Below are 27,074 nucleotides of genomic sequence, written 5' to 3'. Positions count from 1 at the left end.
ATTTCCGTTTTGAAGGCACGTTTGTGACCAGCAGGAGGTTGGACTGCTATTCGTTTGAGACTCACCAGTGGTCAGACTTCTTTACACGGTTTCCAGGAATTCAGTCTCTGATATATTGGTCTTTACCACCATGTTATGCTGCCTGTTTTTTACTAAAATTTCACCATATTTCTTTTTGATTTGGGGGGGGGGGTTGTTTCCTTGTTACTTCCTTTTTTCTAGACCCTAACATGGACGCGCCGTGGGCTGTTCTCTGCTTTCTTTTTCTTCCTTAACGGCGTCACTTCTTATCTGGTTGCTGCTGCCAGGCGGTGAACCACGGGGTCTGGCTCTGCGTATTGACTGCTGTTGGCCGTCATTCTGTCTTTAAGCCAAATGTGACTTGGAATTTAACTGTATAACTTCTGAATTTCCAAATGGTGGATTGAAAAGACGCCTCCATTTCTTTTTTTTTTTTTAATTCATGAAAGACAGAGCGAGAGAGAAAGGCAGAGGGAGAAGCAGGCTCCCAAGGAGCAGGGAGCCCGATGCGGGACTCGATCCCAGGACCCTGAGATCATGACCTGAGCCGAAGGCAGACGCTTAACCATCTGAACCACCCAGGCGCCCAAGACGCCTCCATTTCTGCTAGTTTTCCTGCAGTGGGGTGATGGGTGGGTGTCCCAGGTGTGGGATGTGGCTTCTAATGTTCGTTTTCCCTTTACTGAGAATATGCCAAGTGCTGGGATCACCCCGCGCCATCAGTTAACGGAAGTGGGAAGGAAGGAGTTCTACAATCTACAATCTTCCTCGTTTGTCGGATGTGATCGGCACTACAAGGGCGTTGCATGCGTGGAAGCAAGTGCAGCGCATGTTTGCGGGGGCCCTACTCTGCTCTCGGGAGCGCTGCCCGGTGGCTCCTCAGGTCCCCACATCCGCCTGGGTTTTCCGGGCCTGAGTGTGTGGGCATGCGTGGGGCTCTCATCCGTTACGGTAAACTCAGATCTCTGCTGGGGCTGCTGGATGTGACAGTGACCACTTGATGACTCTCACCGGCATTCTGGGCCCTGTTTCTGCCTTGTGAACAGGAAGGATGCTTACCTGGCAGAGCGGTTTCTGGTTTTTGAGAGAGAGAATGTCTAAAGGTCCTTTCATGCAGTCTGCAATCCTGATACTGTAAGTGTTGCCATGATTTTCCCCACGAATGACCAGACAGTATCTCGCCTCTTGGATCCTGGCCCAAGGCATTAGCCACGGAGGACCATAAATGTAATTCCATGTGCCTTTTCCTGCGAGCAAGGCTCCCACCATCGGGCAGCTGTGATGTATTCGTCTGTGGCGATGGCTGAATCTCAAAATTACAGCAGAATTTTCCCGGCTCAGGCTTAACGTCAAATTAACGATGACTGCTCGCAAGCCTGGCCCTCACCGCCTCTAACCCGCCCACCAGACGGATGGAGATTGCAGATGACGTTTCCATCCACACGGTGACAGAGACACCGACCGTCACTGGACTCATCTGCTTCATGCCCAGGCCTGCCAAACGGACATCCTGCGTGGACACAGAGACGGACTGGGAACAGCCCTCCGGGCTGCGGGACGGGACCCATCTCCGTTACGTGGTGATTCTGCGCGGAGCCTCATCCTGGGAGAATTTCTGACCTCAGAACCCATGAGCGCCTAGAGGAAGTGATATATTCTGAAGGCAAAATCTGATTCATGCATTTGAGTTATAGGCAGAACCCTGACCTACCTGGGTTGAGTGTTTAATTTGGTGTGTATAAAATTCTCTGCATTAATTTGTTGAAACAATTGTCAAAACCCAAACTAAATGTGGGATCGGCCTTCCAAACATGTGTGAACAGGCATTATGTCCACCAGCACCTGCAGACTCCCCCACCGGCTCCCTTTTCCATCAGGACACCTGCCACAGGGTCATATCCACACTCACTGCTTCTTCTCTTTTGTGGTTTGACGTAACTCGTGAAACCATCTGGCGGAGGTGACGGCTTGTGGATCTTACTGGAGTGGACGTCCTTCACATGGTGGTCTCTCGTAGGGAGGCCTGTGTTTAACCTGCTTCAAACTGTAGCCACCAGACAACAGAGCTCAAGCTACACTAAGGTCGTTTACAATACTGATGCTTGAAATGAAACAAAACAGAACCCCTGACAGGTGCATGCGGCCCCTGAGGCCCCAGGACGCTCGTAGAAAAGTAGATGTTGCTGGTGTGGGTTTCATGCCTGACATACGTGGACCATAACACGGGTACGAACGATGCCAGACTAGGGACGTTTCCAGAGTTCTTGGAGCATATCGAGTCCATGCCCATGATGGAAAAGCACCGCATCGATCAACCGCGCACTCGCGAGTCTGCACCACCTACAATCAGGGAGCTCCAGCCCAAGGCCCGCGGAACATGGGCTGAGTTTTCTTACGCTTCAGGCTGACGGACAGCGCATCGGGCACGGTAGGAGCCACTCTAGGTCCTGGGGCCACGGGGGGACTGTCTGGGTTTGCGTGTCCCGTCCCCTGCCCTGCTGCCCACGTGTGCACCACTCGCAGATGAGGGTGTGGAAAGGTTTCGTTGCCACAGAGGTCAGAGCTCCATCGCGGTTCCCCCAGCATGAGACACTTGGTGACACTGCGTCTCCTCAAGCAGACACCACGCAGTCCCGGTGCTCCCACGTCCGTGGCCGGGAGGACACCCACCGGTGCCCCCCAGCATCCACTGTGGACTTCCATCCACGCCCTGGTCAGGCTGGTAGTTGGACCTGCCTCTCTCTTTAGAACCCGGGGTGTCACGGCATCGGGGTGCCGGAGCCTCGGAGAGGGGCGCTAGCACTTCCAAACATCACAGCCCAGACAGCTGTGTCCTTGTAACCTCTCCGGAAATGCTCCCACCCGCTCACTCCGTCAGCTTATGACCCTTTCCCTCCCGCGGCCCAGAACCCAACACTAATAAGCAAGTGATTTGGAGCTAAAGGTCGATCCTATGGCGGCAGAGATTCTTCTGACACGGGAACGACGCCGGATGCCTTGTGGGGAGGCCGTGAGAAGGTCTCCGGATGGCACCGAACACCACCCCTGGCACAGGCTGCGCTCTGCCCTGGGTTCCCGCTGGGCAGGCTGGGAAGGTCAAGTGCACATCTTGCCGAGTGTCCACAAGACAGGCGAGGGCCACAGGCTCTCATGACAGCCTACAAGCTACTGAAATATAAAGTCAATCAGCAAAAACATCATGGCCTAAGTAGTTACAAGAATATTTCATTATTTTTAATGGAATGAAATACATCACCCCCCAAGCAGTGGAATTTCAATAAAAAGAAACCAACTGTAACGAATCTGACACTCTGTGAGAGCGCACGCCAATCTCCCCACGCTGACTTACTGCCGCTAATTAAATGCATTGCTGTCCCATGTCATTCTACAAATTGAGCCATGATGGTGCGCTGGAGATCAGTGAAGGATGGATAATAGGATTCTCCCCCACCCACCGCCCCTGCAGACGCACGGAAGTCCCCATCCCACCTCCTGCTAGCAAGGCCCTCGGGAGGGCTCCTCGAGGGGCAGTGGCGACATGAGTGACACAGCAGTGAAGTCCTTTTCCCTACGTCCAGAGCCGTGTGGCGCCATTAGGAGAAGCGTGGTCTGTTCAGTCTGTCACGGGGGCCAAAACTGCGTCTCGCCTCCAGATGTGCGGACTCTTGGCTGTCCAGACTAGCAGCCTCCCTGGGTAGCTCACGGTTCCTTTCACCGTCAAGCAGAGCTTCTAAATCAGTCACGTTTATGGAAGAATGATCCACGTACGTAGCCTCCTTAATCGTGATCATAACGTGTCAAAACAAAGCAACGGATTTTTAAATATTTATATTTCTCAACACTCCAAAAACTTTACAAAATCATTCAGCTTGTCATGAATCTCTTAGACTTCGCATCTTAGATGTTCCAAGTTGTCTACACATCGGATGCATGAGACACTTGTTGAGAAGTCTAGATCCCGATCTTCTCCAACCCTAACCCTTTGGCCGTGTGACCTCCCGAGCCCAGACACTTGTCGACCGCACGCCTCCAAACTGGCCTCGCGCACACTTCTTTGCAAAGACCCTGCAATGGCCGTCAAGCACCCCCGCTGGGTGCTCCCATGTGATTTGGTTGACAAATGCCAAGGGGACCTGAACACTGTAACGATTTTACGTCCAAATTATCCTTTAAAACACACACACACGCAAATTTTTCTCTAACAGAAAATTCCCATTTCATTTGGCTCTTTGAACTGATATTTCCATTCTCACTCAGCTATCATCTTTTTCCAAATGTAGGCTATCTCGGGGTTGCAAGTCTCACGTTTGTCTCCACAGAGACCACCCCAGGTGGGGAGCCTCCAACACAGCCCTGGCGCGATGGCTGCCGCCCGCCTACGAAGACGGGGTCAGTGAGCCCAGAGGCTGGAACCCCCACTTGCGGTACAACGGCTTCCCACTGCCCCCGGTAGGTGCCTCCACATACTGTGCCAGCTCCGTTGGAACCCGGTCCCCGTGGCGCTGCCAGACGCCGCCGTCTTGGAGGACGCCAGCCTGCTGCCGAGACCGGGCTCAGGGCGGAGTGCCCAGCGGCGTGCTCACAGAGCCTGGTCCTCTCCACCCTCCCAGAGCCTGTGCTCGCCAGCTTGGGAGCTGAGGCGCGGAGCGATGCAAGTCACCAGCCAGTGACTGGGACGATGCAGATTTAGATTAAGGCTCTCTGCTCTCTGCTCTTCACAATCATTTCGGTATTTGGGTTTTTTTTTTAAGATTTATTTATTTGGTTGCGGGGGAAGAGCAGAGGGAGAGAATCCCAAGCAGACTCCCTGCTGGTCCCGGAGCCCGATGTGGGGTTTGATATTACAACCCCGAGATCACGACCTGAGCCGAAACTAAGAGTCAGTTGCTTAATCGATTGAGCCACCCAGGTGCCCCTCATTTTGGCATTTTGAAATAAATTCCTTTACCCATAGGCAGAGGATGATGTGTGTTCAAAGATACTTACCAGTTAAGTAATTCACTCATTTATGCAAAATGATGGTTGCCGCTTTACTCCCAGAGGCAAATTATTTGCTAAGCAGACTCATATCCAATCCACTGATGAATTTGGTTAAAAAGTGGATATTTTGCCCTCAATTTGACTACTTGCTTCCATCAATAAACCAGTCTGCCTGGTCTTGTACTACGTGAGACGATGGAATTCTCCAGAAATACGACCGTGACGCTCTGTTCAGCGTGAGCAGTCAGGATCTGACCACACCAGCTTGGGGCTGGTACCCTGTCCCCAGGTTCTCTACGGATCAGCTTCCTGGGCTGTTCTTCCAGACCGTGGCTGAGCGGGACAGGTGCTCCTCGCAGCTGGGAGCAGCGTGGGAGCTGGTGGCTGGGCCCAGTGGGGCAGCACGGGCCCCTCCAGCTGCGCTCGTCCCCGTACATTTCTGCAGGTCACTCTCAGCCTCCACTCGATTGTCCCTAAATGAGTTTGGAATACCTTTCCCATCCTGCTAGATGCCTGTTCAAGCCCCGAGGCTCTCTGAACTCTCAGAGTTAAGGGACCAGGATCTGTAAACCCGTATTTGCCAGAATTACACAGCTACTTAGAGCAATCAAAGCTCAGAAATCTTTCATGCGGGCTGTTAGGTTTCTGCTCCTGCTGAAACTACTCAATGTTCCCACCCTCCAGTTCTGGAGGTGAGGAGTGTGACGTGGGTCTCACGGGGCTATGACCAGGTGTGGGCAGGGCTGCAGCAGAGCCTCTTCCCGGACCCCCAAAGCCACATCCCCTCTGACCACAGGCAGGAGAGGCTCTCAGATTTTAAGAACCTGCGATTGCGTTGGATCCACTTGGAACCCCAGAAATTGGAACCCCAGAACTTAGAACCCCTGAAGAGCCCCTGTCTCAGGGTCCTTACAGTAATCACACCTGCAAACATGTCCAGGCCTGGGAACAGCCCTCCTGGACCCCGGGGCCCACCCTCTGATCATGGCCATTATCACACGGATGGCTCCCTGTCCCCTGAGTGAGTGCCCTGGCCTGCGGGCTCCCCGTGCCCTGAGCAAGTGTCCCCGACCTTCAGGATCCCTCAGTGTCCTCTTTCTCTGCAGATGTCCATCCCGCATGACAGGCTGGTCTCTCTCATCAGGTCCGGGAGGTGACAAGACAAGTCATTCAAGTTCCCAACGAGGCCGTCACAGAGGATGACCAATATTCTGATCTCCTGATGGTGTGGGGGCAATATATTGATCACGACATTGCGTTCACGCCTCAGAGCACCAGCAAAGCTGCATTTGGGGGAGGAGCTGATTGCCAGCTGACCTGTGAAAACCAAAACCCATGTTTCCCCATACAGGTAGAATTTTAAACTTTTATTATTTATTATGAAAATAACAGATGTCATTTAAAAAATCAAACAGAACTATAAATGAAAAGTCAAAACCCCCATTTGTCCTGTATGGGGAGCGAGGAGGTAACAGCTGTTGGGAAAGCCCTGTGTATTGTCCCTGCATATGTGTGCATAGCATGTACGTGCGTGTGCGTGCTCGGCACCTGGTGCGGGTCACTTAGCTGTAGTTGGTACACTTCTCCCCATATCATTAAGTGGACAGAAATTTGATTAAGACTTCTTAAAGTCTTAAAGTATGCATTATAACTTATTAACCCTTTTGCTTGTTCATGAGCATTTAAGTTCCGAGCTTTGCCGTTTTCACGCGGTCACAAATAACAAAGCAAGGTACGTCTGTGGACGTGAGCCATGTGCCCGTGTAGCCCTAAGGGGCAAGCTGCCGGGGACAACACGGCAGCGCTAGAGGGCGGTGCACAGGACGATCTCCATGGATATTGCCAAATTGGTCTCCATAAATACCGTTCTCCTTCCCCTCTTACCAGCGAGCAAAGACACCACACAGGTGGGGGTGTTCATCGCTTCTCTGTAGAAAACATCTTGGAGGCTGGCAGGGGGCACTTCCTACCCAAGAGCAGACAGTCGGGGTCTCCTCCTCACCGGCATCTGCCCCTACACCTTCGCCAAGCAGCCACTCTGTTCCAGGCTGTTCCAGGCTGTGCTGTGTGGCTGGAAGGGGCACCCGACCTGGAAGGGCTTTCTGGTGGGTGGGCCAGATAAGAAAACCAGGAGTTAAGACCCTTTGGGCATCTGCAGAGGAGGCCCCACCAGGCCGGGCATCTAAACAAAATACACCAAAGGAAAAAATTGGCAGGAGTAAAAGAGCACAACATAGGGGCTGCATTGATCACAGCTACCTTAACTCCAGTCCCCTCTCGGCACGTTGACCCCGGCGGGGGCGGGGGTCCCCCTCTCGGCACGCTGACCCCGGCGGGGGCGGAGGGTCCCCCTCTCGGCACGCTGACCCCGGCGGGGTTGGGGGCGGGGAGGTTCCTCTCGGCACGCTGACCCCGGTGGGGCGGGGGTCCCCCTCTCAGCACACTGACCCCGGCGGGGGCGGGGGCGGGGGTCCCCCTCTCGGCACGCTGACCCCGGCGGGGGCGGGGGTCCCCCCTCGGCACGCTGACCCCGGTGGGGGCGGGGGTCCCCCTCTTGGCACACTGACCCCGGTGGGGGCGGGGGTCCCCCCCTCGGCACACTGACCCCGGCGGGGGTGGGGGCGGGGAGGTTCCTCTCGGCACGCTGACCCCGGCGGGGGCGGGGGCGGGGGTCCCCCCCTCGGCACACTGACCCCGGCGGGGGTGGGGGCGGGGAGGTTCCTCTCGGCACGCTGACCCCGGCGGGGGCGGGGGTCCCCCCCTCGGCACACTGACCCCGGCGGGGGTGGGGGCGGGGAGGTTCCTCTCGGCACGCTGACCCCGGCGGGGGCGGAGGGTCCCCCTCTCGGCACGCTGACCCCGGCGGGGGTGGGGGCGGGGAGGTTCCTCTCGGCACGCTGACCCCGGCGGGGGCGGGGGCGGGGGTCCCCCCCCTCGGCACACTGACCCCGGCGGGGGTGGGGGCGGGGAGGTTCCTCTCGGCACGCTGACCCCGGCGGGGGCGGGGGCGGGGGTCCCCCCCTCGGCACACTGACCCCGGCGGGGGTGGGGGCGGGGAGGTTCCTCTCGGCACGCTGACCCCGGCGGGGGCGGAGGGTCCCCCTCTCGGCACGCTGACCCCGGCGGGGGTGGGGGCGGGGAGGTTCCTCTCGGCACGCTGACCCCGGCGGGGGCGGAGGGTCCCCCTCTCGGCACGCTGACCCCGGCGGGGGTGGGGGCGGGGAGGTTCCTCTCGGCACGCTGACCCCGGCGGGGGCGGGGGCGGGGGTCCCCCCCTCGGCACACTGACCCCGGCGGGGGGTGGGGGCGGGGAGGTTCCTCTCGGCACGCTGACCCCGGCGGGGGCGGGGGTCCCCCCCTCGGCACACTGACCCCGGCGGGGGTGGGGGCGGGGAGGTTCCTCTCGGCACGCTGACCCCGGCGGGGGCGGAGGGTCCCCCTCTCGGCACGCTGACCCCGGCGGGGGTGGGGGCGGGGAGGTTCCTCTCGGCACGCTGACCCCGGCGGGGGCGGGGGGCGGGGGTCCCCCCCTCGGCACACTGACCCCGGCGGGGGTGGGGGCGGGGAGGTTCCTCTCGGCACGCTGACCCCGGCGGGGGCGGGGGTCCCCCCCTCGGAACACTGACCCCGGCAGGAGCCCGTGGCAGGCTGGAACTAAGGGCAACAGGCAGGAGTGGACCCGCAGAGAACGCTGCCCGGCGGCCCAGGGCCGCGGCCAGCCTGAGCTTCCGGTGTCCGCAGAGGCTGGGTGACCCCGTGTGCCCTTTCCCGCAGCTGCCCAGCAACGCCTCGGGGACTGCAGGCGGCGCCTGTTTGCCGTTTTACCGCTCCTCTGCCGCCTGTGGCTCCGGGATCCAAGGCGCCTTCTTTGGCAACCTGACCTCGGCCAACCCGCGACAGCAGATGAACGGGCTGACCTCGTTCCTGGACGCGTCCACGGTGTACGGCAGCTCCCCGGCCTCGGAGAAGCAGCTGCGCAACTGGACCAGCGCCGAGGGGCTGCTGCGGGTCAACACGCGCTACGGGGACGCGGGCCGCGCCTACCTGCCCTTCACGCGGCCGCCCGCGCCCACGGCCTGCGCGCCTGAGCCCGGCCCCCGCGGGACGGCCGGAGCGCCCTGCTTCCTGGCGGGGGACGGCCGTGCCAGCGAGGTGCCCGCTCTGACAGCCGTGCACACGCTCTGGCTGCGTGAGCACAACCGCCTGGCGTCCGCGCTCAAGGCTCTCAACGCGCACTGGAGTGCCGACACCACCTACCAGGAGGCGCGCAAGGTGGTGGGCGCCCTGCACCAGGTGCGCAAGGCCCTGCGGCGCCCCGCGTGCTCGTGGGGGCGCAGGGGCGTGTGGGTGCGGGCTCAGAGTAGAAAGTGGGGTCCCGGCCCGCAAGCCGAGGGCCCGAGGCTTCCGTTCCGCACGCAGCTCGGTCTGGACAAGGTCCCCTGCGAAGTGTGAGAACACGCGTAGTTAGTGACATGGAAGTGGGAGCCATATAGGATCTGTGAGCGGGGTTTAGGCAGATCTGGAGGACAGCGTACAGTGCGACCTGGAAACCTGTCACTGTTTCAAATAGCTTGTCGGACATGATCTGACCTTGAACAAAGTGGTGTCCGAGTCAGGCTCAGGGGAGTGGTTCCCGGGCTCCCGCTGGGGTGTCTTGCCCCCGCCTCTGCCGCAGGGAGTCCTCCCGGCTGTGTCCCCGACAGCGGCGTGCTTGGTTGTGTGTGCCTGTGGCCCTTCCCGAACACGAGCTCCGTGGGCACGCGCGGTCCGCCGCTGGACCGGGCTGTGCACAAAGTGGGCACTCGGGAGTGCGTGCGGGAAGCCCAGCTCCCAGCGTCATGCCAGGACATGTCCACGTTTCTCGGCTTCACCGTTCACTTTCAGATTCCCTAGTGTGTTTTTCTCAGTCAATAGCTTCTCTTCGGTGTTTTTGGCAAATACCTCGGAAACCCTAAAATAACAAGAGGTTGCGTTTGTATTGATAAAACCCTTCCCGAGATGAGGGCTGCGTCCGGCGGGTTCTCGCAAGGCTGTCCCTCTTTGCTGCTTCCGTGGTCTGGATCACTCCTCTCCTGAAGAGCAGTATGTCACTAAGAAGAATGTCTGCAAATTAGAAGAGAGAGAGCACGCCCAGCTCCATGGCAGCCACCCAGATCTGAGCAGCTAGGCCCAGGGACACGTGGCCGGCCTTGGCTCCTGCCCCGCCCCGCCGCACCTGAAACAGCGGCGCCCCGACTGCCTCCTGCACCTGCACAGCCTCTCGCCAGCCCCGCCCTGTCCGCCAGGGCCCCGCGCTGCTCCCCACTGAGGCTTTGCCCCGACTTCCTCTGCAGCTCGTTCCAGGGTCCCCTCTGCCCCAGGACAGACAGCCCTGTGCAGGCGTGTCCCCGGGCTCTCCCTCCCTGCTCGTGCCTCTGCATGTCGGGACAATGCGCCCTGTGCCCACTGGGACCCAAGTCAAACTTCAAAGAAAGGAAAGCAGACGTCGTTAGAATTGTTTCCACTGCAATTTAAAGCTGTCTAGTGTCCCTGGCGGGGAAGAGGAAGGCCGTTTCCCTTGTGGTGTGGGGACAAGAAGCAGAAGTGGGGCAGCAAGAGCCACACCGACCTCCTGTGTGGAGAAGCCCGAGGACAAGCCTGTGGCGCCAACCTGGGCTGAGGGCCAGGTTGTGCACGACTAAGTTGTCACTACTCTGCGTGCTGATCAGTGACCCAGGTGCTCCTCACTCGTCGCTGAACCGGCTCAGGGATGACCCATCTGGCAAGGAGCCCTGGACCAGCCTCCATTCGGCGTCTTCCAGGCCCCAGAGGTGAAAGCATGGACTGCGGCACCTTTGGCCAAGTGGGAGGCTGCCTACCAGCAGCTGCCACTCCCGCTGCACTCCTGCAAAGTACAGATCATGCATTCAGAAAACACATCTTGTTTGGAAGGGACCTATTATAGAGATGCAGATGGTGGCTGTTGTTTCTTCCAACAGTCGGAGAATGTGAACAGCTTGTCTGCTGAACTGATAAGCTACAACCGAAGACCTTCATGTTCTGGGACAGTCTTTCCCATTGGCTTATACCTCATTGGATGTCATTTATTGACCAAAATCTTTTTAAATACTGAAAGAATTTGACACTGATTTTTACAGCAAAGGAATTACTGTTAAATCTACAAGCAGAGCCCTTGTACCTAATCCTCTGGGGAGCACGCACCAAACAGAAACCACAGGACTATGGCCTCCTTGTTACTGCTGACGGGGCTCCTCACGGCACGGGCGCTGGAATCAGAGACCGGGGCTGATGCTCTGCGGAGGGGAGGGTGCTCCCCCGCAGTGAATCCACAGTCGTAGACCTGTGCTGCCCACGGCCATGCCCGCCTGGGCCTCAGACCTGAGCTTCTTCCCCGGCCGCCACAGCCCCACCACCGTCCCATGAAGGTCCCTGCAGCCGGCTCGCAGAACTCCTGAGTACCAGAACAAACAAACAAACACCCTTGTGAGAACTCACTTTGAGGCCTTAGTGCAGGGCAGGGCGAGCGGAGAGAGACCCAGTCCAGTCAGCGGACGGCGTGGTCCGGTGATCACAAAAGGCACCTGCCGAGGCTCGAGTGCCAGGTCTGTCCTGTCCCTTTAGATAACGCGGTGCATCTTCCAGGCGGAGACTAAAATAGAACGAGGCCTCATTTACAAAACACACGCATGGTTTTGGCTCCTGTGGAGACCCCTGCCAGCCCCTTTCCTTCGTGTTTCCATTACAAAGAACTTACAAACTGACAGAACAACTCAGGGGGAAAAGAAGGAATAACACAGGGGTCCCGGCATAACTTTTAATCTGCCAGAGCCATTCAGATCACAAGTAAACTTCAGGCGGTGTGTCATTTCCTTACAGCTCCTGGGGAGGGGGTCCTCCACACGCACTGACCCACTCCGGGCAACAAATGTATCTGCCATATGGAGACCACACAACAGACCCAACAGAGAAAGCCATGCATGTTTCCTACTCTCACAAAAACTCCATGAAAAAGGCTTTTCCAGAAAAGGAAGCCAGGTCAGAGAGGCCACCCAGCACCCCACCCCCCAGACTCGCACAGCTAAGAAGTAGGAGGTGGGATTTGAGCTCACGGGTCTGAATCCTGAGCCTCTGCTTCTCAGGTTCCTTGAAACACCTAGATCTCTGACTTCTCTTCTTCTTTTTTTTTAATTTTTTTTTTTAAGATTTTATTTATTTGCGAGAGAGAGAATGAGAGACAGAGAGCATGAGAGGGAGGAGGGTCAGAGGGAGAAGCAGACTCCCTGCCGAGCAGGGAGCCCAATGCGGGACTCGATCCCGGGACTCCAGGATCATGACCCGAGCCGAAGGCAGTCGCTTAACCAACTGAGCCACCCAGGCGCCCTCTGACTTCTCTTCTGAGCTCAGCATTGATGGAGTGCCCACGGTGAAGGGGGCGAAGAGGTTGGGGGAGGAGTGCAGTGTGGCAGCCAGTCTCTGCGTGGTGCACCCCCAAGCTTTACGTGGCCTGCCCTGCCCTGAGGGGTGTTTGGGGGTGTCACTGACATGCCCCCCAGCTCCGTAAGTGTAAGAGCTGTGAGGATGCTCTTTGGATCCATTCACCTGTTCACCTGTTCCCTTACCTGGATGGCATGTTCCTCCCGGGACAACTCTGCCTCCCAGGGGATGCTCAGGAGGAAGTCCTTCCCTGTTGCTGGGTGTGGCCCAAGTCTGGCACCGTGGGCCCTGCTGCCGGTAGCCCCTGCTCAGAAGCTCTCCTGTTTTCCTCTCTCCGTAGATCATTACCATGCGGGACTATGTTCCCAAAGTCCTGGGCCCCCAGGCCTTCCAGCAGCACGTGGGCCCCTATGAGGGCTACGACCCCGCTGTGGACCCCACCGTGTCCAATGTGTTTTCCACGGCCGCTTTCCGCTTCGGCCACGCCACGGTGCACCCGCTGGTGAGGCGGCTGGACGCCCGCTTCCAGGAGCACCCCGGCCTTCCCCCTCTGCGGCTGCAGGACGCCTTCTTCAGCCCGTGGAGGCTTCTCAAGGAAGGTGCGCTTCCCCTCCTGCTGGAGATTGGCCTCCCTCCCGCCGGCTCCCCGAAAGTGCCCACCACCCCACGGCGAGGGCCTGCTTTCACCTCGCATCACACGGGGCTGCATAATATCAGTGTTTATAGGGGAAACAGATGCATTTAAAGTCTTTTAAAGGCTAATCTGCTCATCCAGACATCTCCCCTAGGGTTTCTGACGTTCTTCAGAGCTCACAGGGCAACCACCCCAGGTGCAAGTACCTCTGACCTATTATTTCAGAGCTACTGAAGTAGAGACCCATGTGCACCTGTTCAGTGTAAATAACAGCATCTTCCCCATTAAACATGCAGCCTGCTCCTGCCTCGTCCCCCCCACAGAGCACTGGAGCATGAACGTCCGCACAACAGGGCCTGGGAAGGGTTGTTTGTACCCCTTGTCCTCCCAACATCCTCCTTCTAGAAGCTTCTGGCCTGTTGCAAAGGGTGCCTGGCACCCAGTGGACGCAGCAGGGGGAGGGGAGGGGAAGCAGTCACCACACGCGATCTTTGCTCCCACGTGAATGTGTGCAGAGCATGACGGAGAGAGGCCAGGGTCAGCCAGGTCACCAGGACCCCGTCCTTCGATGGCACCCAGGCTACCCCCCACAGGCCAGAGCGCGTGCACTTTCTGGGTTGTGTTGTTGGAGTGCCAGGAGGCTAGGCAGGCGTGATAAAGGACCCACGTGATCGGGGTGGGAGGGAGCCCAGAGGTGGGCTTTTCCATAAGGGGTCCTGTGGAGAGGGCTGGCACTTGGAGGTGAGGGGAGCAGGTGCCCCGACTGACCCACCTCTGTTCAGCCACCTTCTGCCACGGGATACAACACGAAAACTTCAGGACTGCTGGGCTCCTTCTCTGGGTCCCCTTCAGACATGAGGCCTGCCCCTGCACCTGCTGGTCAGTCCCTGGGGATCCACACGGTGGAACCCAAGCAGTACTTGGAAATTCTCAGGATCGCTTAAAGTGAATTCGTGACCTTGAATTCCTGACCTTGTTAAGAACAAGCAGAGTTTGCTATGTGAGGTATTATTACTGTTCCTACAGGACTCAGGAGATGACCGCGCCTCTTCCATGATGTTTTCCAGGTGGTTTGGACCCCCTGGTGAGGGGCCTTCTCGCGAGACCAGCCAAGCTGCAGGTGCAGGACCAGCTGATGAACGAGGAGCTGACGGAGAGGCTGTTCGTGCTGGGGAGCTCGGGCAGGCTGGACCTGGCGTCCATCAACCTGCAACGCGGCCGGGACCACGGCCTGCCAGGTTTGCCCGCCCCTGGCTCCTCCCTGGGCTCCCCTCCTGCCTGAGCCGTGGCGGCGGCCACCTCACAGCTGTTCTTTGGAAGCAGTGTCTCCAGTCTCCGGCCAACTTACAGCGCTCTGGTTCCTCCACCAGGAGCCCATTCAGTGTTGCTTGGAGGACAGAGGCCCACAGGGTGCCCAGGGCCTCCCAGTGGGGCGGAAGCAGTCCCCAAACAGGGAGAGGGAGGTGGTCTGACCTGGCGCTTTTTGGGAAGTCCGAGGGCCGCTGCCCTGCCCGCCCCTCCCTCTCACCTCCCCTGGGGCCAGCACACATCCTCAGCTGCCTCCAGGGTGGTCACTCACCAGCGGTCCCATCCCCTGGCCACTCTGTGGATGGGGACCCTCTTCTCAGGCCCGCCCCCGGCTCCCCACTCCCACTTGCTGTGCCCACTCCAACTCCATCCCCCTCACCTGTCCCAACCCTCCCCACCCCTCCCTGAGGCTGGCCCTGACACCCTGCCCACCGTGGCCTTTCCTCCTGGGGCTCCTGTAGTTCAGCTCTCTGGTCAACCCTGCCTGCTGCAACTGCAGATCCGGGTGGAGCCAGCTCTGGTGAGGCAGGCGGGGCGGGCACGTGGATGGAGGGCAAGAACACCGGCAACCCCCCGCCCCTGCAGGCTACAACGCGTGGAGGGAGTTCTGCGGCCTGCCCAGACTGGAGACGTGGGCCGACCTGCGCACCGCCATGGCCAACGCGAGCATCGCCGGCCGGATAATGGACCTGTATGGGCACCCCGACAACATCGACGTCTGGCTGGGCGGCCTGGCCGAGACCTTCCTCCCCCAGGCCCGCACGGGTCCGCTGTTCGCGTGCCTCATCGGGAGGCAGATGAAGGCCCTGCGGGACGGGGACCGGTGGGTACTGCCGCTGGGCTCTTCTGTGGCCCCCACTCCACACGGTCCCAACACAGCTGTGTCGTGGGCACTCACGCAGCCCGGCCGTCTCTGTGGGGCCGTGAACCCGGGTCATCACAGAAACGCAGCGTTGGCGGCATGAGCACGCTGAGCACTAGAAGCGAGAGCTGCCGTTGATGCGTCCGAAGGACCCGGTCTCACGTGTGAGCGGACGTCATGTGGAGAGCACAGGTGTTTCTGACACCCAGAAACCCACCTTTGGGTGTCCTCTCACATGGCTGCCGATTTGGGCAGGTGGGCGTGGACCGAGGCGTGAGACCCAGGCCCAGGACGGCATCCGAGCGCGGGGTGGGTTTGCTGCCCTCTGTCGGCTCGGCCTGGGCCCCCGCCCCTTGAATGTCCCTGGGGGAGTCAGCCAAGCCAGCTCCTGATCCCGGGCCCAGCTTGTCAAGAGTGAGGAGTCTGGGAACACGCGACGCGGAGGTCCGCACAGGACACCCCGTCTGCCCTGACGGGAGGCACCCTCGGTCGCGGACTCCCCTGCAGCATGCTCGGCTCTCTCCTCCCCTGCAGGTTCTGGTGGGAGAGCAGCGGGGTGTTCACTGAGGCCCAGCGGCGCGAGCTGGCGAGGCATTCCCTGTCCCGGGTCATCTGTGACAACACGGGCCTCCCCAGCGTGCCCACTGACGCCTTCCAAATCGGGAGATTCCCGCGGGACTTTGAGTCATGCGAGAACATTCCCGGTCTGAACCTGGACATGTGGAGGGAGGCCCTTCCTCAAGGTGACGTGAAGCCCATTTTAAATTATGTTGTGCATGTGGATTGTTTTCAAGGATGTCACGTGCCAAAAGGCACACCTAGAGGGGGAGGTGAGCACCCCAAGTCTGAGCTGTGCACGTAACCCCCGAGTGGGAGTGGGCGGTGGGAGGATGAGCGCATGGGGCTTGGGGCACAAGGCGTCCACTGGGCCTCTGTGGCACGTCCACAGAGATGCACCCAGTGTCAGGAAGCTGTGTGCCCCGCTAAGCTGTGGTAGAGGCGGCTCCAGCTGGGAGGTGGGAATTCGGAAAGGCAAGAAAGTGGGGGAGATGAGGGAAGTGAGGGAGGTGGGGAGGTGAGTGGAGAGGAAGCGAGGGGGTGAGGGAGGTGAAGAGATGAGGTGAGGGGGAAAGGGGGTGAGGGGATGAGGATGTGAGGGTGTGAGGAGGTAAGGGATGAGGGGGTGGGGAGGTGAGGAGGTGGGAGAGATGGGGGAGCTGAAGAGGTGAGGGGTTGAGGGGTTGGGAGAGGGGAGGGGGTGAGGGAGGTGAAGGGGTGAGGAGGTGAGAGGGTGAGGGGGTGGGGGAGGTGGGGGTGATGGAGGTGGGGAGGTGAGGGAGTGAGGAGATGGGGGAGGTGAAGTGAGGGAGGTGAGGAGTGAGGTGAGAAGGTTAGGGAGGTGAGGGGATGGGGAGGTGAGAGGGTGAGGGAGTGGTGAGGTGAGGGAGGTGAGGGGATGGGGGAGGTGAGAGGGTGAGGAGGTGGTGAGGTGAGGGAGATGAGGGGATGGGGAGGTGAGAGGGTGAGGGGGTGGTGAGGTGAGGGGGGGAGGTGAAGGGGGGGAGGTGAGAGGGTGAGGGAGGTGAGGGAGGTGAGGGGATGGGGAGGTGAGAGGGTGAGGGGATGGGGAGGTGAGAGATTGAGGGGGTGGTGGGGTGAGGGTGGTGAGGTGAAGGGGTGGGAGGTGAGAGGGTGAGGGGGTGGGGGAGGTGAGAGGGTGAGGGGTTGGTGAGGTGAGAGATTGAGGGGGTGGTGAGGTGAAGGAGGTGGGGGGGAGGTGAGAGGGTGAGGGAGGTGAGAGGGTGAGGGGATGGGGAGGTGAGAGATTGAGGGGGTGGTGAGGTGAGGGTGGTGAGGTGAAGGAGGGGGGGAGGTGAGGGGAGGAGGGAGGTGAGGGGAGGAGGGAGGTGAGGGGAGGTGAGAGGGTGAGGGGGTGGGGGAGGTGAGGGAGGTGAGGGGATGGGGAGGTGAGAGATTGAGGGGGTGGTGGGGTGAGGGTGGTGAGGTGAAGGGGTGGGAGGTGAGAGGGTGAGGGGATGGGGAGGTGAGAGGGTGAGGGGGTGGTGAGGTGAGGGGGGGAGGTGAAGGGGGGGAGGTGAGAGGGTGAGGGAGGTGAGGGAGGTGAGGGGATGGGGAGGTGAGAGGGTGAGGGAGTGATGAGGTGAGGGAGGTGAGGGGATGGGGAGGTGAGAGATTGAGGGGGTGGTGGGGTGAGGGTGGTGAGGTGAAGGGGTGGGAGGTGAGAGGGTGAGGGGATGGGGAGGTGAGAGGGTGAGGGGGTGGTGAGGTGAGGGGGGGAGGTGAAGGGGGGGAGGTGAGAGGGTGAGGGAGGTGAGGGAGGTGAGGGGATGGGGAGGTGAGAGGGTGAGGGGATGGGGAGGTGAGAGATTGAGGGGGTGGTGGGGTGAGGGTGGTGAGGTGAAGGGGTGGGAGGTGAGAGGGTGAGGGGGTGGGGGAGGTGAGAGGGTGAGGGGTTGGTGAGGTGAGAGATTGAGGGGGTGGTGAGGTGAAGGAGGTGGGGGGGAGGTGAGAGGGTGAGGGGGTGGTGAGGTGAGAGATTGAGGGGGTGGTGAGGTGAAGGAGGTGGGGGGGAGGTGAGAGGGTGAGGGAGGTGAGGAGGGGGGAGCTGAGGGGCCCGAGGGGGCCCCCAGGCAGGAGGAAGGCGCCGGGCGCCATCGTGACTGCCAGCCCCGGGCTGGGTGAGCGGGAGCGGCGTGTTGGGTGGGGACATGGCTGGAGGGGTTGGCTCAGAGCAGCGACCCGAGGCGCGTGGGGCTCGCTCCTCATCGCCGCCGCACCCCGTCGCGCGCGGCCTGGACGGAACCGTGGGACGTGGGGCCCCCGCGGGCGGGCGGGCCGGGCAGTGAGCGGTGTCTGTCTTCCGTCCGGGCGCAGGGGACGCGTGCAGCCTCCCGGACGGCGTGGACAACGGGGGCTTCGCGCTCTGCGGCGAGTCTGGGCGGCGCGTGCTCGTGTTCTCCTGCCGCCACGGGTTCCAGCTGCAAGGCCAGGAGCAGGTGGCCTGCTCCCCCCGCGGCGCGGATCCCCAGCCCCCCGTCTGCAGAGGTCAGTGGCTCCCGGGCACACAGGCTTTACCGACTTTACCCCCGAATCTGCAGCTTTCAAACAGGAAGTAAGGATAAGTGTCGTTCACAAAAGGGTGCGTCTGGCTGGCGGCGTCTTCCCAGGCATCGCGTTGGCACCGATATGGCGTTCCCGCCGGGGCCGGCATGCGCCCCAGCGGCCCCTTTCTAGATAACGAAGCATCGAGACCGTCACGGTGATGCGGGCAGGGAAGGGGGCACGTTAGTGACTTACAGGAAGAGCTTCTAGAGCCCGTTCCTCAGATGAAACCAGAGAGAAATGCTTCCACTCCAAACAGCCCACAACAGACTTGTCACCCGGCCGCATCCTCACCCCGTGTGCGCTGGGCTGCGTGCGCCCGGGTGGGGACTTGCAGCCAGAACGCGAGTGCAGGTGGGAGCCTCCGGGGTCTGCCCCCGGTGCCCCGAGCCACCTCGCGCTCGGCTGCTTGGAACAGTGTCGGGGGCAGGGTGCAGAGCTCAGGTGACGGGCCTGGGTCCCCAAGTCGCTCCTGCAGAGAAGCGGGCAGCAGGGACGTCCCCGGGGGCCCTCTGTGCATCGGACCCCGAGGTCGGGGATTCCTGGTGACTCCTTCAGAAATGACCCACAACCTGAACTCGCGACCCTGTCGGCGGGCATGAGGTGGTGGCCGGGGAAGCGATGCTGGCAGCTGGAAGCACGCACAACGGACTCGCGGGCCCACGGACCGCGGCCACGGCCAGCTGTGACGGGAGCCTGGTGTCAGGCGTGGAGCCGCGTGCAGGCTGCTCGTCACAAGCTGCATGTAGCTCGGCACAGGGAAGGGAGAGAAGGACTCGTGTGTAAGATGATGAAAACTCTGGGGATGGGTGGTAGTGACAGTTGCATATGAATGCCTCCAAAATGCACAGTTAAAAATGGTTCAGATGGTCAGTGTTCTCCTCAGTAACAAAAATGCCCGATTCGGTTTTGGATGTCCGGACTGCCCTGTCGTGGGAGGGCAGCAGTGCTCCGGCTTCGGGCTCTAAATCCTGTAGGAAGACTGAGCGAGACCATGCGCACCCGGACCCACGACGCCGCAGTCCCATGCACCTGCCAGGCTCGCGGCAGGGTCTCACGGGGAGCCGGGTCGCCGGCTCCAGAACCAGGTCCAGGGAGTGCCCCTGACGGACAGCCCATGGCACAGAAACAGCCAGGTCAGAGCCTGCCGGGGCCGGGACTTTGGTGCCAAACTCATGACCGCACTGGGAAACCTTTGCACCCAGATTGGCACAAGCAGGCGTGAGTGGCTGGGCTGGTGGATACCCTGTGCCTCGCCAGGACGTGATCGAGGGCAGGGAGACCTCCCAGAGAGCTCTGTCAGGGATTCGCCTTCCAGAAAGTTCGCCTTACGGGAACACACAGTGCTGTGTGCCTCACACCCTTTTACCTAAATGCCTGGACATTTGATGTGTTGATTTTGGCTGTTTTCGGTATTCGTGACCCCCAGTCTCTATTCTTGACGTCCCTTCCCAGCCCACCCATCATGCCTTTCTTCTTCCTTAATCCCTCAACCAACAATTACTCTCCCCCTGAAGTGGGCAGTGCACGCCCAGCTGTGCCCGGCTCGTACTGACCGCTAGCCGTGAGCCTCGGCTCAGTTCTGAGCCTGACGGGTGCTCCTGGGGGTGACAGGGTGAACCTGAGGGCTGCTGGGGGCACGGCCCGGGTGTTGTGGCAGCAGAGGCAGCCGCTCCAGGGCTCCCAGCGTCCCCAAGTCGGGACCTGCACGGTTACCGAGACCCCGGCTGGGCGGGGCGGGTCTGGGAAGGCTGGTAACCTGCTCTAACTGGACCCTGCTCCCCGCTGGCCCTGACCTGGTCCGCGCCCCACGCGCCTGGCCTGGCCACCTCAGTGGCTCCTCGGTCTGCCTCCCAAACCCACAGCCTCTGTGACTCCGCGTCTGCAAACGTAAACTGGGGATGGTCATCGGTTCCCCTCGCGGCTTCTCAGTTCCTGAGTCAAATGCACAGCAGAAGCACGGGGCATGGAGCCAGCGTCATGAACACCATGCGTCAGGAGTGGCTGGCTTGGATTTTGGTGCATCCACACCGTGACCCCATGCGGAAAACATCAGCAGTATGTCCACTGACGTGCAGTGCTGTCCATGAAACATCAGAGTAAAAACGCACAGCGATGGGCGTAACAGGAACCTGCTTAGACTTTTTAAAAAACAATGGAGGCTGTTTATTTGTAAAATATTTGTAAATGTCTCCCTGAAGACGATGGCTCGTTAATCTTGGTTTCAAACTCGGCACAGTGAGATGGAATGAGGAAGGAGAGGGTATTGACTCTTTACTTACACAATGCTGTGTTTTGTCCTAATGCATAATTAAGATAGAATATCTTTAAACAAAGTCCAGAAACCAATGAGGAGCAGTGGATGGTATAAATGTACTATTAACATACACAAACATTTCCCACCTGATCTGTGCCCACGCCGGGAGTTTCTAGATCGAGAATCACAAGGGGAAACAGACTCGTGAACAGTGCAATTTCATGTGGCAAAACTAAGAGCCTCCGCGGGTCCTCGGTGCACACGGCCATGGCTGCGGGCAGGAAAGCCGGGCTCACAGCAGGATTAACACGCAGATCTGATGAGATGCACTCTTCTCTTCACTCAAACCCTACTCATCCGCTAACCCACCCACAAGAAAGGGATGGAGAGAGAAATCTGTCAAATTAACTGTAATGAGTCTCTTTGAGGGCTTTGAAGTCGGGAATTCATAGTGGACAAAAAGTGGGGTGTCTGTGGCCCTTTGCCCCTCGTAGCCAAGAGGATGTGTGATAGATGAACAAAGCCATGCTCCTGTCCACTGACAGTGAGGCCCCGGCCAGCACCCTGTGCTCAGGGGATGGGAAACAATGCTGGGCGGGTAGGCGAGCCTCCCTCACGCGGATCGACCCGGGAATCTGGGGACTCAGCGGGCCTGAGACCCGTGTGGGTCTGTCCCACCTGCCCTGCGGCTTCCCTGGGCAGGGAGACCAGAAAGTACGGGGTCACTGACTTGGGCGAAGCGTGTCCCCAAAAAGCACGCTGCAGTCCTGACCCCGGTTCCTTGAAGGTACATAATTATGCCCATTTACATGTGGGAGAAGTCTGTCTTGGGGCACAGCCCTCACCCTCGGCCTCCACGTCAGGAGCAACCCCGCCCTGCAGCCCCACGTGCACTTGCCCCGTGGACAACACCCATGGCTTACATTTGTCACTCAGCTCTGGTCAGGCTCCGAGTTCCCCACCTGCGCCCTGGGAGGCGAGCGTCACTCTGTGGCCAGACGCCGGCCTAGGCAGGGGTCCAGCCTCCACCAGGCAAGTGCCCGTGCGCCCTGTCCCCATGTCATCCAGGACCGTTGGTGGCACAGGGTCCGGATGAAGGCAAAGGGGCAGAGCCTGGCTCGGCTAGTGGTAAAGGCCGAGCTGGTGTTCGCGTCATTCCCCAAACACAGGACGGCCTGAGAGGGTGTGATGGTCTTATTTATTCAACACGTGCTCGGATCTGTAACAGACGTTGTCTGCTGACACTAAGACCACCCGTGTTTCCTGGAATTGGCCAGAAAAGAAACGTTACTGGCAGAAAAATGGACACAGCAGGTCATGTGGAAACAGGCCTTGGGAATCCGGCAAGGGTTCCAGGTTTCCGGCAGAAGAAGACGTGAGGGCAGAACCCCTCCCTCAGTGACGGTGGCTCGCCCAAACACACCAGCTCACCGGGCCTGGGAGTGCAGGCTCCAGCTCAGGCCTGGGAAGCCAGTGCTCCCCCCGTGGTCAGGGCCAAGGGTCGTGGGGTCTCGCAAGCTCTCTGAGGGTGAGCCGTCTGGTGGGAAAACAGTCCGAGCGGACGCACAGACCCAGCCCTGCCCTGGCCACCCCCGGCCCCCACGCTCCCATCCCCCACCAGGCCAGGTGCCACTCGGTGTGGAAGGTGCCAGCATCCTCCACCCCCATCAGACCCCACATCTGATGAGGCACAGCTGCCCAGCGTGCCGTGAGCTCCCAGTGGCCCCACGGCGCACCCCGGCCATGCTGGCTCCCCTCATGCTCAGGCACGAGCACTTGGCACAAAGTCTGAATGGAAGCGAGCCATCAGCCCGGGAGGGACCGGACAGCATCAGTGTGGGCGGGGTCTCCTGCACAGCGTCATGGTCACGCCATGCAGCGTGGTCACAAAGTGGCCGACTGTCGGGCTGACCTCAGAGGACACCCCCTGGCAAGGAGAGAGCGGGTGCTCAGGCAGAGGCCTGGCACAAGGGGGCACGGCTGACAGGGTACTGGGGGTTCTCGGATTCTCTTGCCCACGGTTTGGGGAGAGTGCAGGTGCCTCCGGGGTGAGGGCCGGAGCCACCGGGGGACGGGGAGGACAGCGACATTGCCTGACCTCCGTGTGGTCTGTGCAGATATCAACGAGTGTGAAGACGTCACACACCCTCCCTGCCACCCGTCGGCCCGGTGCAGGAACACCAAGGGCAGCTTCAGGTGTGAGTGCACGGATCCCTACGTGCTGGGGGAGGACGGAAGGACATGTGTAGGTGAGTGCACTCCTCCGCGTCCTGAGTGGGCGATAGGCCCTACGGATGGTGGCAGGGTCATCCTCCCGGCTGCACTGCGCCCGTGAACACGTGTGTCCCGCCGTCACGCGTGGGCGAGAGTGATGGGGCCGCACCATCAGGTGACTGTTGGTGGCCTACCGCGTGCGCCCCTGGCCGTGGGCTGCACCCCGTGTCCTCCTCACATGCTTTTCCTCTGCCCCTCTCCACGGTGCCTCCTCCTGGAGAAGCCTCTAGGTTTACTCACAGTTCTTCTCTGTTTGAACATTTATTCTCCATGTATCTGCAGCTAGACCACTTTTGGTCACAAAAAACTAGAAAGCAGCAGCTCTCGCGTTCAGGGTTTTCAGGAAAATATCTAAAATGGCCGTCGGAAGGCCGCCCAGCGAGGCAGTCTGGTCCCATGCCGCACACACTCGCAGGAAGGGGGTGGGGGTCAGGGCAGTTCCCCGCCTGGGATGGCGGATCCGGAGCCTGCAGGCTGAGCCGAGGGCCCCGGGTCAGCAGTGCCGAGTCTGCCCGGGAAGACTTTCTGTGCTTCTGTAACGTCGGCTCTGGCAAGTGAAGGGCGCCCCTCCACGCCCTCCGCAGGGATGTTTGCTCCAGACCCCATCCCCGCCTCTCTGAATGACGCTGGCCCCAGAAAAGTGAGATTTCGTGCCGAGTGCACCCTGAGGGTGCACGTGTTGAGAAATAGTGACTCTTATTTGGGTCCTTGCACATGGTCACCCTGTCCTGGGTGGGTTGGGGCGCCGTCGTCTGCTGGAGCCGTTGTCGGCTTGCGTCCCCGTCGCCCTGCTCCCCGCTCCCTGCGTCGACAACCACTGGTGTCCACGATGTACTACAGGCTGAGTTTATGAGCCTCCAGGTAATTCCGGGAAAGCCGCACCACTTTGCAAGCTTGTGTAGGTGCGTTTTTGCACAGCTCTTCTCGGTCAAACACGCGTGCGGGCCTCACCCCGGCGGGTGAGGATGAAGGAGACCCCGCGGCAGCCAGGAAGGCCCTGGGAACAGTGTCCGGAGACGAATCAGGGCTCAGCTGGCTCCGGTTTGGTTTGGGTTTGAGTCTTGGGACCACAGCTGTGCGTTCTCTTGCTCAGCTGCTGTAACAGCCCGGCTGGACCACACAGCAGGTGTGCTATCCCAGTCCTGGGGCTGCAGTCTGAGGTCCAGGCGTGGGCAGGGCTGTTCGTCGTGAGGCCTCTCTCCCGTGTCCTCACCGGGTCGTCCTTTCTCACAGGACACCAGTCACTGGGATGGGGGCCCAGCCTCATGGCCTCGTTTGACCCCAGTTACCTCTTCAGACCCATCTCCGTACAGCCACACAGGTGGGCATCTGGCAGATGGGGCGGAGCCAGGGGAGAGTCGTTCCAGGCACCAGACGGGCGCAGGCTAAGCCGGCTGGGGTGCCGTGCAATCCGCCGAGGGGTCCCCGCTCCCACTCGGTCTGCCCTCTGAGGCCAGGGGCAGCTCTCTGAGCAGCGCACAGCTGCCGCCTGGGAGCTAGCTCGATGCAGGTGACAGGCCACAGAGGACGGTGGGCTTGCCTGTGGAGCCCGCTCATTATTGTCTTGGAAAAATCAGTGCCCGCACTCTGGACGATGCCCAGGCGGGCCGTGCTCACCACGGGGCCTCTCCTGTGCTGGCTGACAGTATTTTACCTTTTATTTGAAAGTGGATGTCCCGACCTCCTGTATTTCTGCTTGGCCAGCAGGGAGCCGGCAGCTTTGGAAGGGGTACATGTGTAGGTACCGGACCTGCACCCACAGAACAGCTGGCGATGCATGGGGATCCCAAAGCCCACCTTGCCCCGCAGGCACGTCCTTGGCAGGTGGTGGGACCCAGAACAGGATAGGGCTGGAGAAGCCTCCTAGTCTATCCCCACTTTCTGGGTGTGGCTCAGACGCTTCCCAAGTCCCCTCCCTGAGACCCGGCATGTCCCAGGCCACCCCCGGCAGACTCCTTCCCCGTCCATGGCCGCTTCTGGTCTGTACCTGCCAACCCTGCTCATTTCTTCCAGTCGAGCCTATAGCTGGGACACCTGCTGTGTTTGGCCCCCCACGGCTCTGACCACCGCCCGGACAGTGCCCTGAAGTTTACCCTCTACCCACTTCTGCAAAAAGCAGGGTTGCCAAGGGCGCGAGCTCAATTGCGCCTCCAACCACCTGCTCGTTTGGCCCCTCTCTGAGCCCAGTGGAGGCAGGCCAGGTCCCCAGCCCCTCTGCCTGGGGCTCGCTCGTCTCTCTTGGCCAGCCCTCGAGGGAGGGCCTGTGGCCTGAGAAAGGGCAGGCACCCCTGTGCCCTCCACCAGCTCTCCCCACACCTCACGTTCGGGAGAGCCCATCTGTTGAAATGGCAGCTTTGGGCAGTCGCAAGTGGAGGTGAGCCCCTCAGGACCAGGGTGGGCTGGGCTCGTGGGGCACACTGGCTGCAGCCCTTGGCGGGTGGGCTCGCTAACCCACTCCTTCTCCCCAGACTCCGGGAGGCTCCCGAAGGCGTCCCTGGTCTCCATCGTGTTGGGCGCCCTGTTGGTCGGCGGCCTGGCAGGCCTCACCTGGACGGCGGTTTGCCGGTGGTAAGTGCTCCCACTGAAGCTGACACGAGGCCGTTTCCTCCCCCGTGGGCAAGGCTGGTCTGTTTCAGAAGCCAGTGTAGATGCTCAGTGCCCCGAACCCCTCCAGCCCCAGAGCTATTTTGTACAAAGCCTTAGACTTCTGGTTCTTTATCATGCTTTAAGTAATGAAGGTGGAACAGTGACCCGCATACCTCGGGGTGTCAGGTGCCTGTGGAGGGAGATGCTGGGATGGGGATGCTTGGCAACGTCACCTGGTTGCATGAGATACTCTCGTTAGGAGCAGAGAGTCTCACACAGGTTTCTCGGAGAATAAAGGTCATCCCTGGATAAAAACCAATTCTTCAGCTGTACCCCCTCCCCACCGCGGGGCAGACTCCTGGGAATTGGGAACTTGAAAGTTGGACTTTCATGTTAAAAATGGCCGAGTGGCGGGGCCTTCAGAGGGGGGTCTGAGTGTCTCTGTGGGAAACGGGTCTGCCCCCTGCTGCCCCTTCCTGACCAGTGGCTCTGAGGAATCAAGCTCAGAGTCTTGCTGAACTTTCTCATGGGCATAAACTAGAAGAAGCCATGGCTGGACCCGTCTGGCCGGGCCCTACCCCCACCCCGCCGCGGAGCGTCTGCCGTGAGACGTCTGGGCTGCCCCGCGGAGCGTCTGCCGCGGTGCCCTTGCCCACTGCCGCGCCTGCTCCCCGGCCGCCCCCCGCGGTCCCGTCCCCCCGCCCCTCCGCCACAGTGGTGCTGCTGTGAGCAAACCCCAGAGCCCCAGTGGTCGGGGGTCACCACCAGGAGGCCACCGTCGCGTTCCACTGCCAGCCGCAGCCTGGCTCCTATCCGAGCACCTGGGGGGTAACGCCCCGGGACCCGTGATGGCTCCGCTCTGCCTGCCAGCACCCATCTCCTTTAACCCCAAGACCCCCTCTGCCTCCTCGTCTTTACCTGACCCGTGACTTCACCATCTGTCTGGTAAATGTATTTAAATGACACACTTTCTAGCAGGTTCGTAACTTCTGGCAGAGCTAATGGGTGCCACTGTTCAGACGACACAGTGAGGAATTCCTTCAGCTTACCAGCTAATGCGAACCCCCAGCAGCTGTGGGTCTCGCTGGCTAGGTGAATCTAGCCATTATGTCGTTAAACTCTGCTCTCGATCATGTGAGGTCTTTGTTACTGGCTGAAATGCATCCCCCAAATTCACATGTTGAAGACCTGACCTCTGGTACCTTGGCATGTGACATATTTGGAAGCAGCGTCATTGGGGATGTAATGAGTTGAGGTGGGGTCGTGTCGGAGTAGGTGTCCCCAATCTAACAGGTCTGCTGTCCTCATAGGAAGGGGGAATAGGGTCAGGGACGCACACAGAGCGAAGGCCGGTGAAGATCAGGGCAGAGATTGGGGAATGCGTCTGCAGGGTCGCCAGAAAACCCCCAGAAGCTGAGCTCCTCACGGCCTCAGGAGGAGCCAGCTGTCCCGACATTATGACCCCACACGTCCACACTGCAGAAGGGGGAGAGAACAGATTTCCGTGGCCAAGCCCATGGGGCCGTGGCCCGGTGTTACTGAAGCCCCAGGACCCAATACAGCAGTGCTGGGGTGTCTGTTTGCAGAATGTGTTG

The 27,074-nt window shown here is 60.2% G+C and overlaps 1 protein-coding gene across 1 annotated transcript in view; it reads left to right on the top strand.

The window, feature by feature from the left end:
• The window catches only part of TPO (thyroid peroxidase), a 51,637-nt gene that overhangs the window by 14,462 nt on the left and 10,101 nt on the right, over positions 1 to 27,074 (top strand). The window contains 10 exon segments of the mRNA XM_045883931.3: positions 4,341 to 4,470; positions 6,146 to 6,352; positions 8,776 to 9,294; positions 12,776 to 13,034; positions 14,137 to 14,307; positions 14,963 to 15,200; positions 15,774 to 15,982; positions 18,135 to 18,305; positions 22,737 to 22,868; positions 25,362 to 25,461. Of these exon segments, the coding sequence (XP_045739887.3) occupies positions 4,341 to 4,470; positions 6,146 to 6,352; positions 8,776 to 9,294; positions 12,776 to 13,034; positions 14,137 to 14,307; positions 14,963 to 15,200; positions 15,774 to 15,982; positions 18,135 to 18,305; positions 22,737 to 22,868; positions 25,362 to 25,461 (2,136 nt within the window).

Source organism: Mirounga angustirostris, unplaced genomic scaffold (genome assembly GCF_029215605.1).
Source record: "Mirounga angustirostris isolate CCGP_5_RB_7025 unplaced genomic scaffold, mMirAng1.0.hap1 SCAF_10, whole genome shotgun sequence".
Lineage (NCBI taxonomy): Eukaryota > Metazoa > Chordata > Mammalia > Carnivora > Phocidae > Mirounga > Mirounga angustirostris.
Note: the sequence above shows the minus strand (reverse complement) of the source record. Positions and strands in the feature narration are given on the sequence as shown.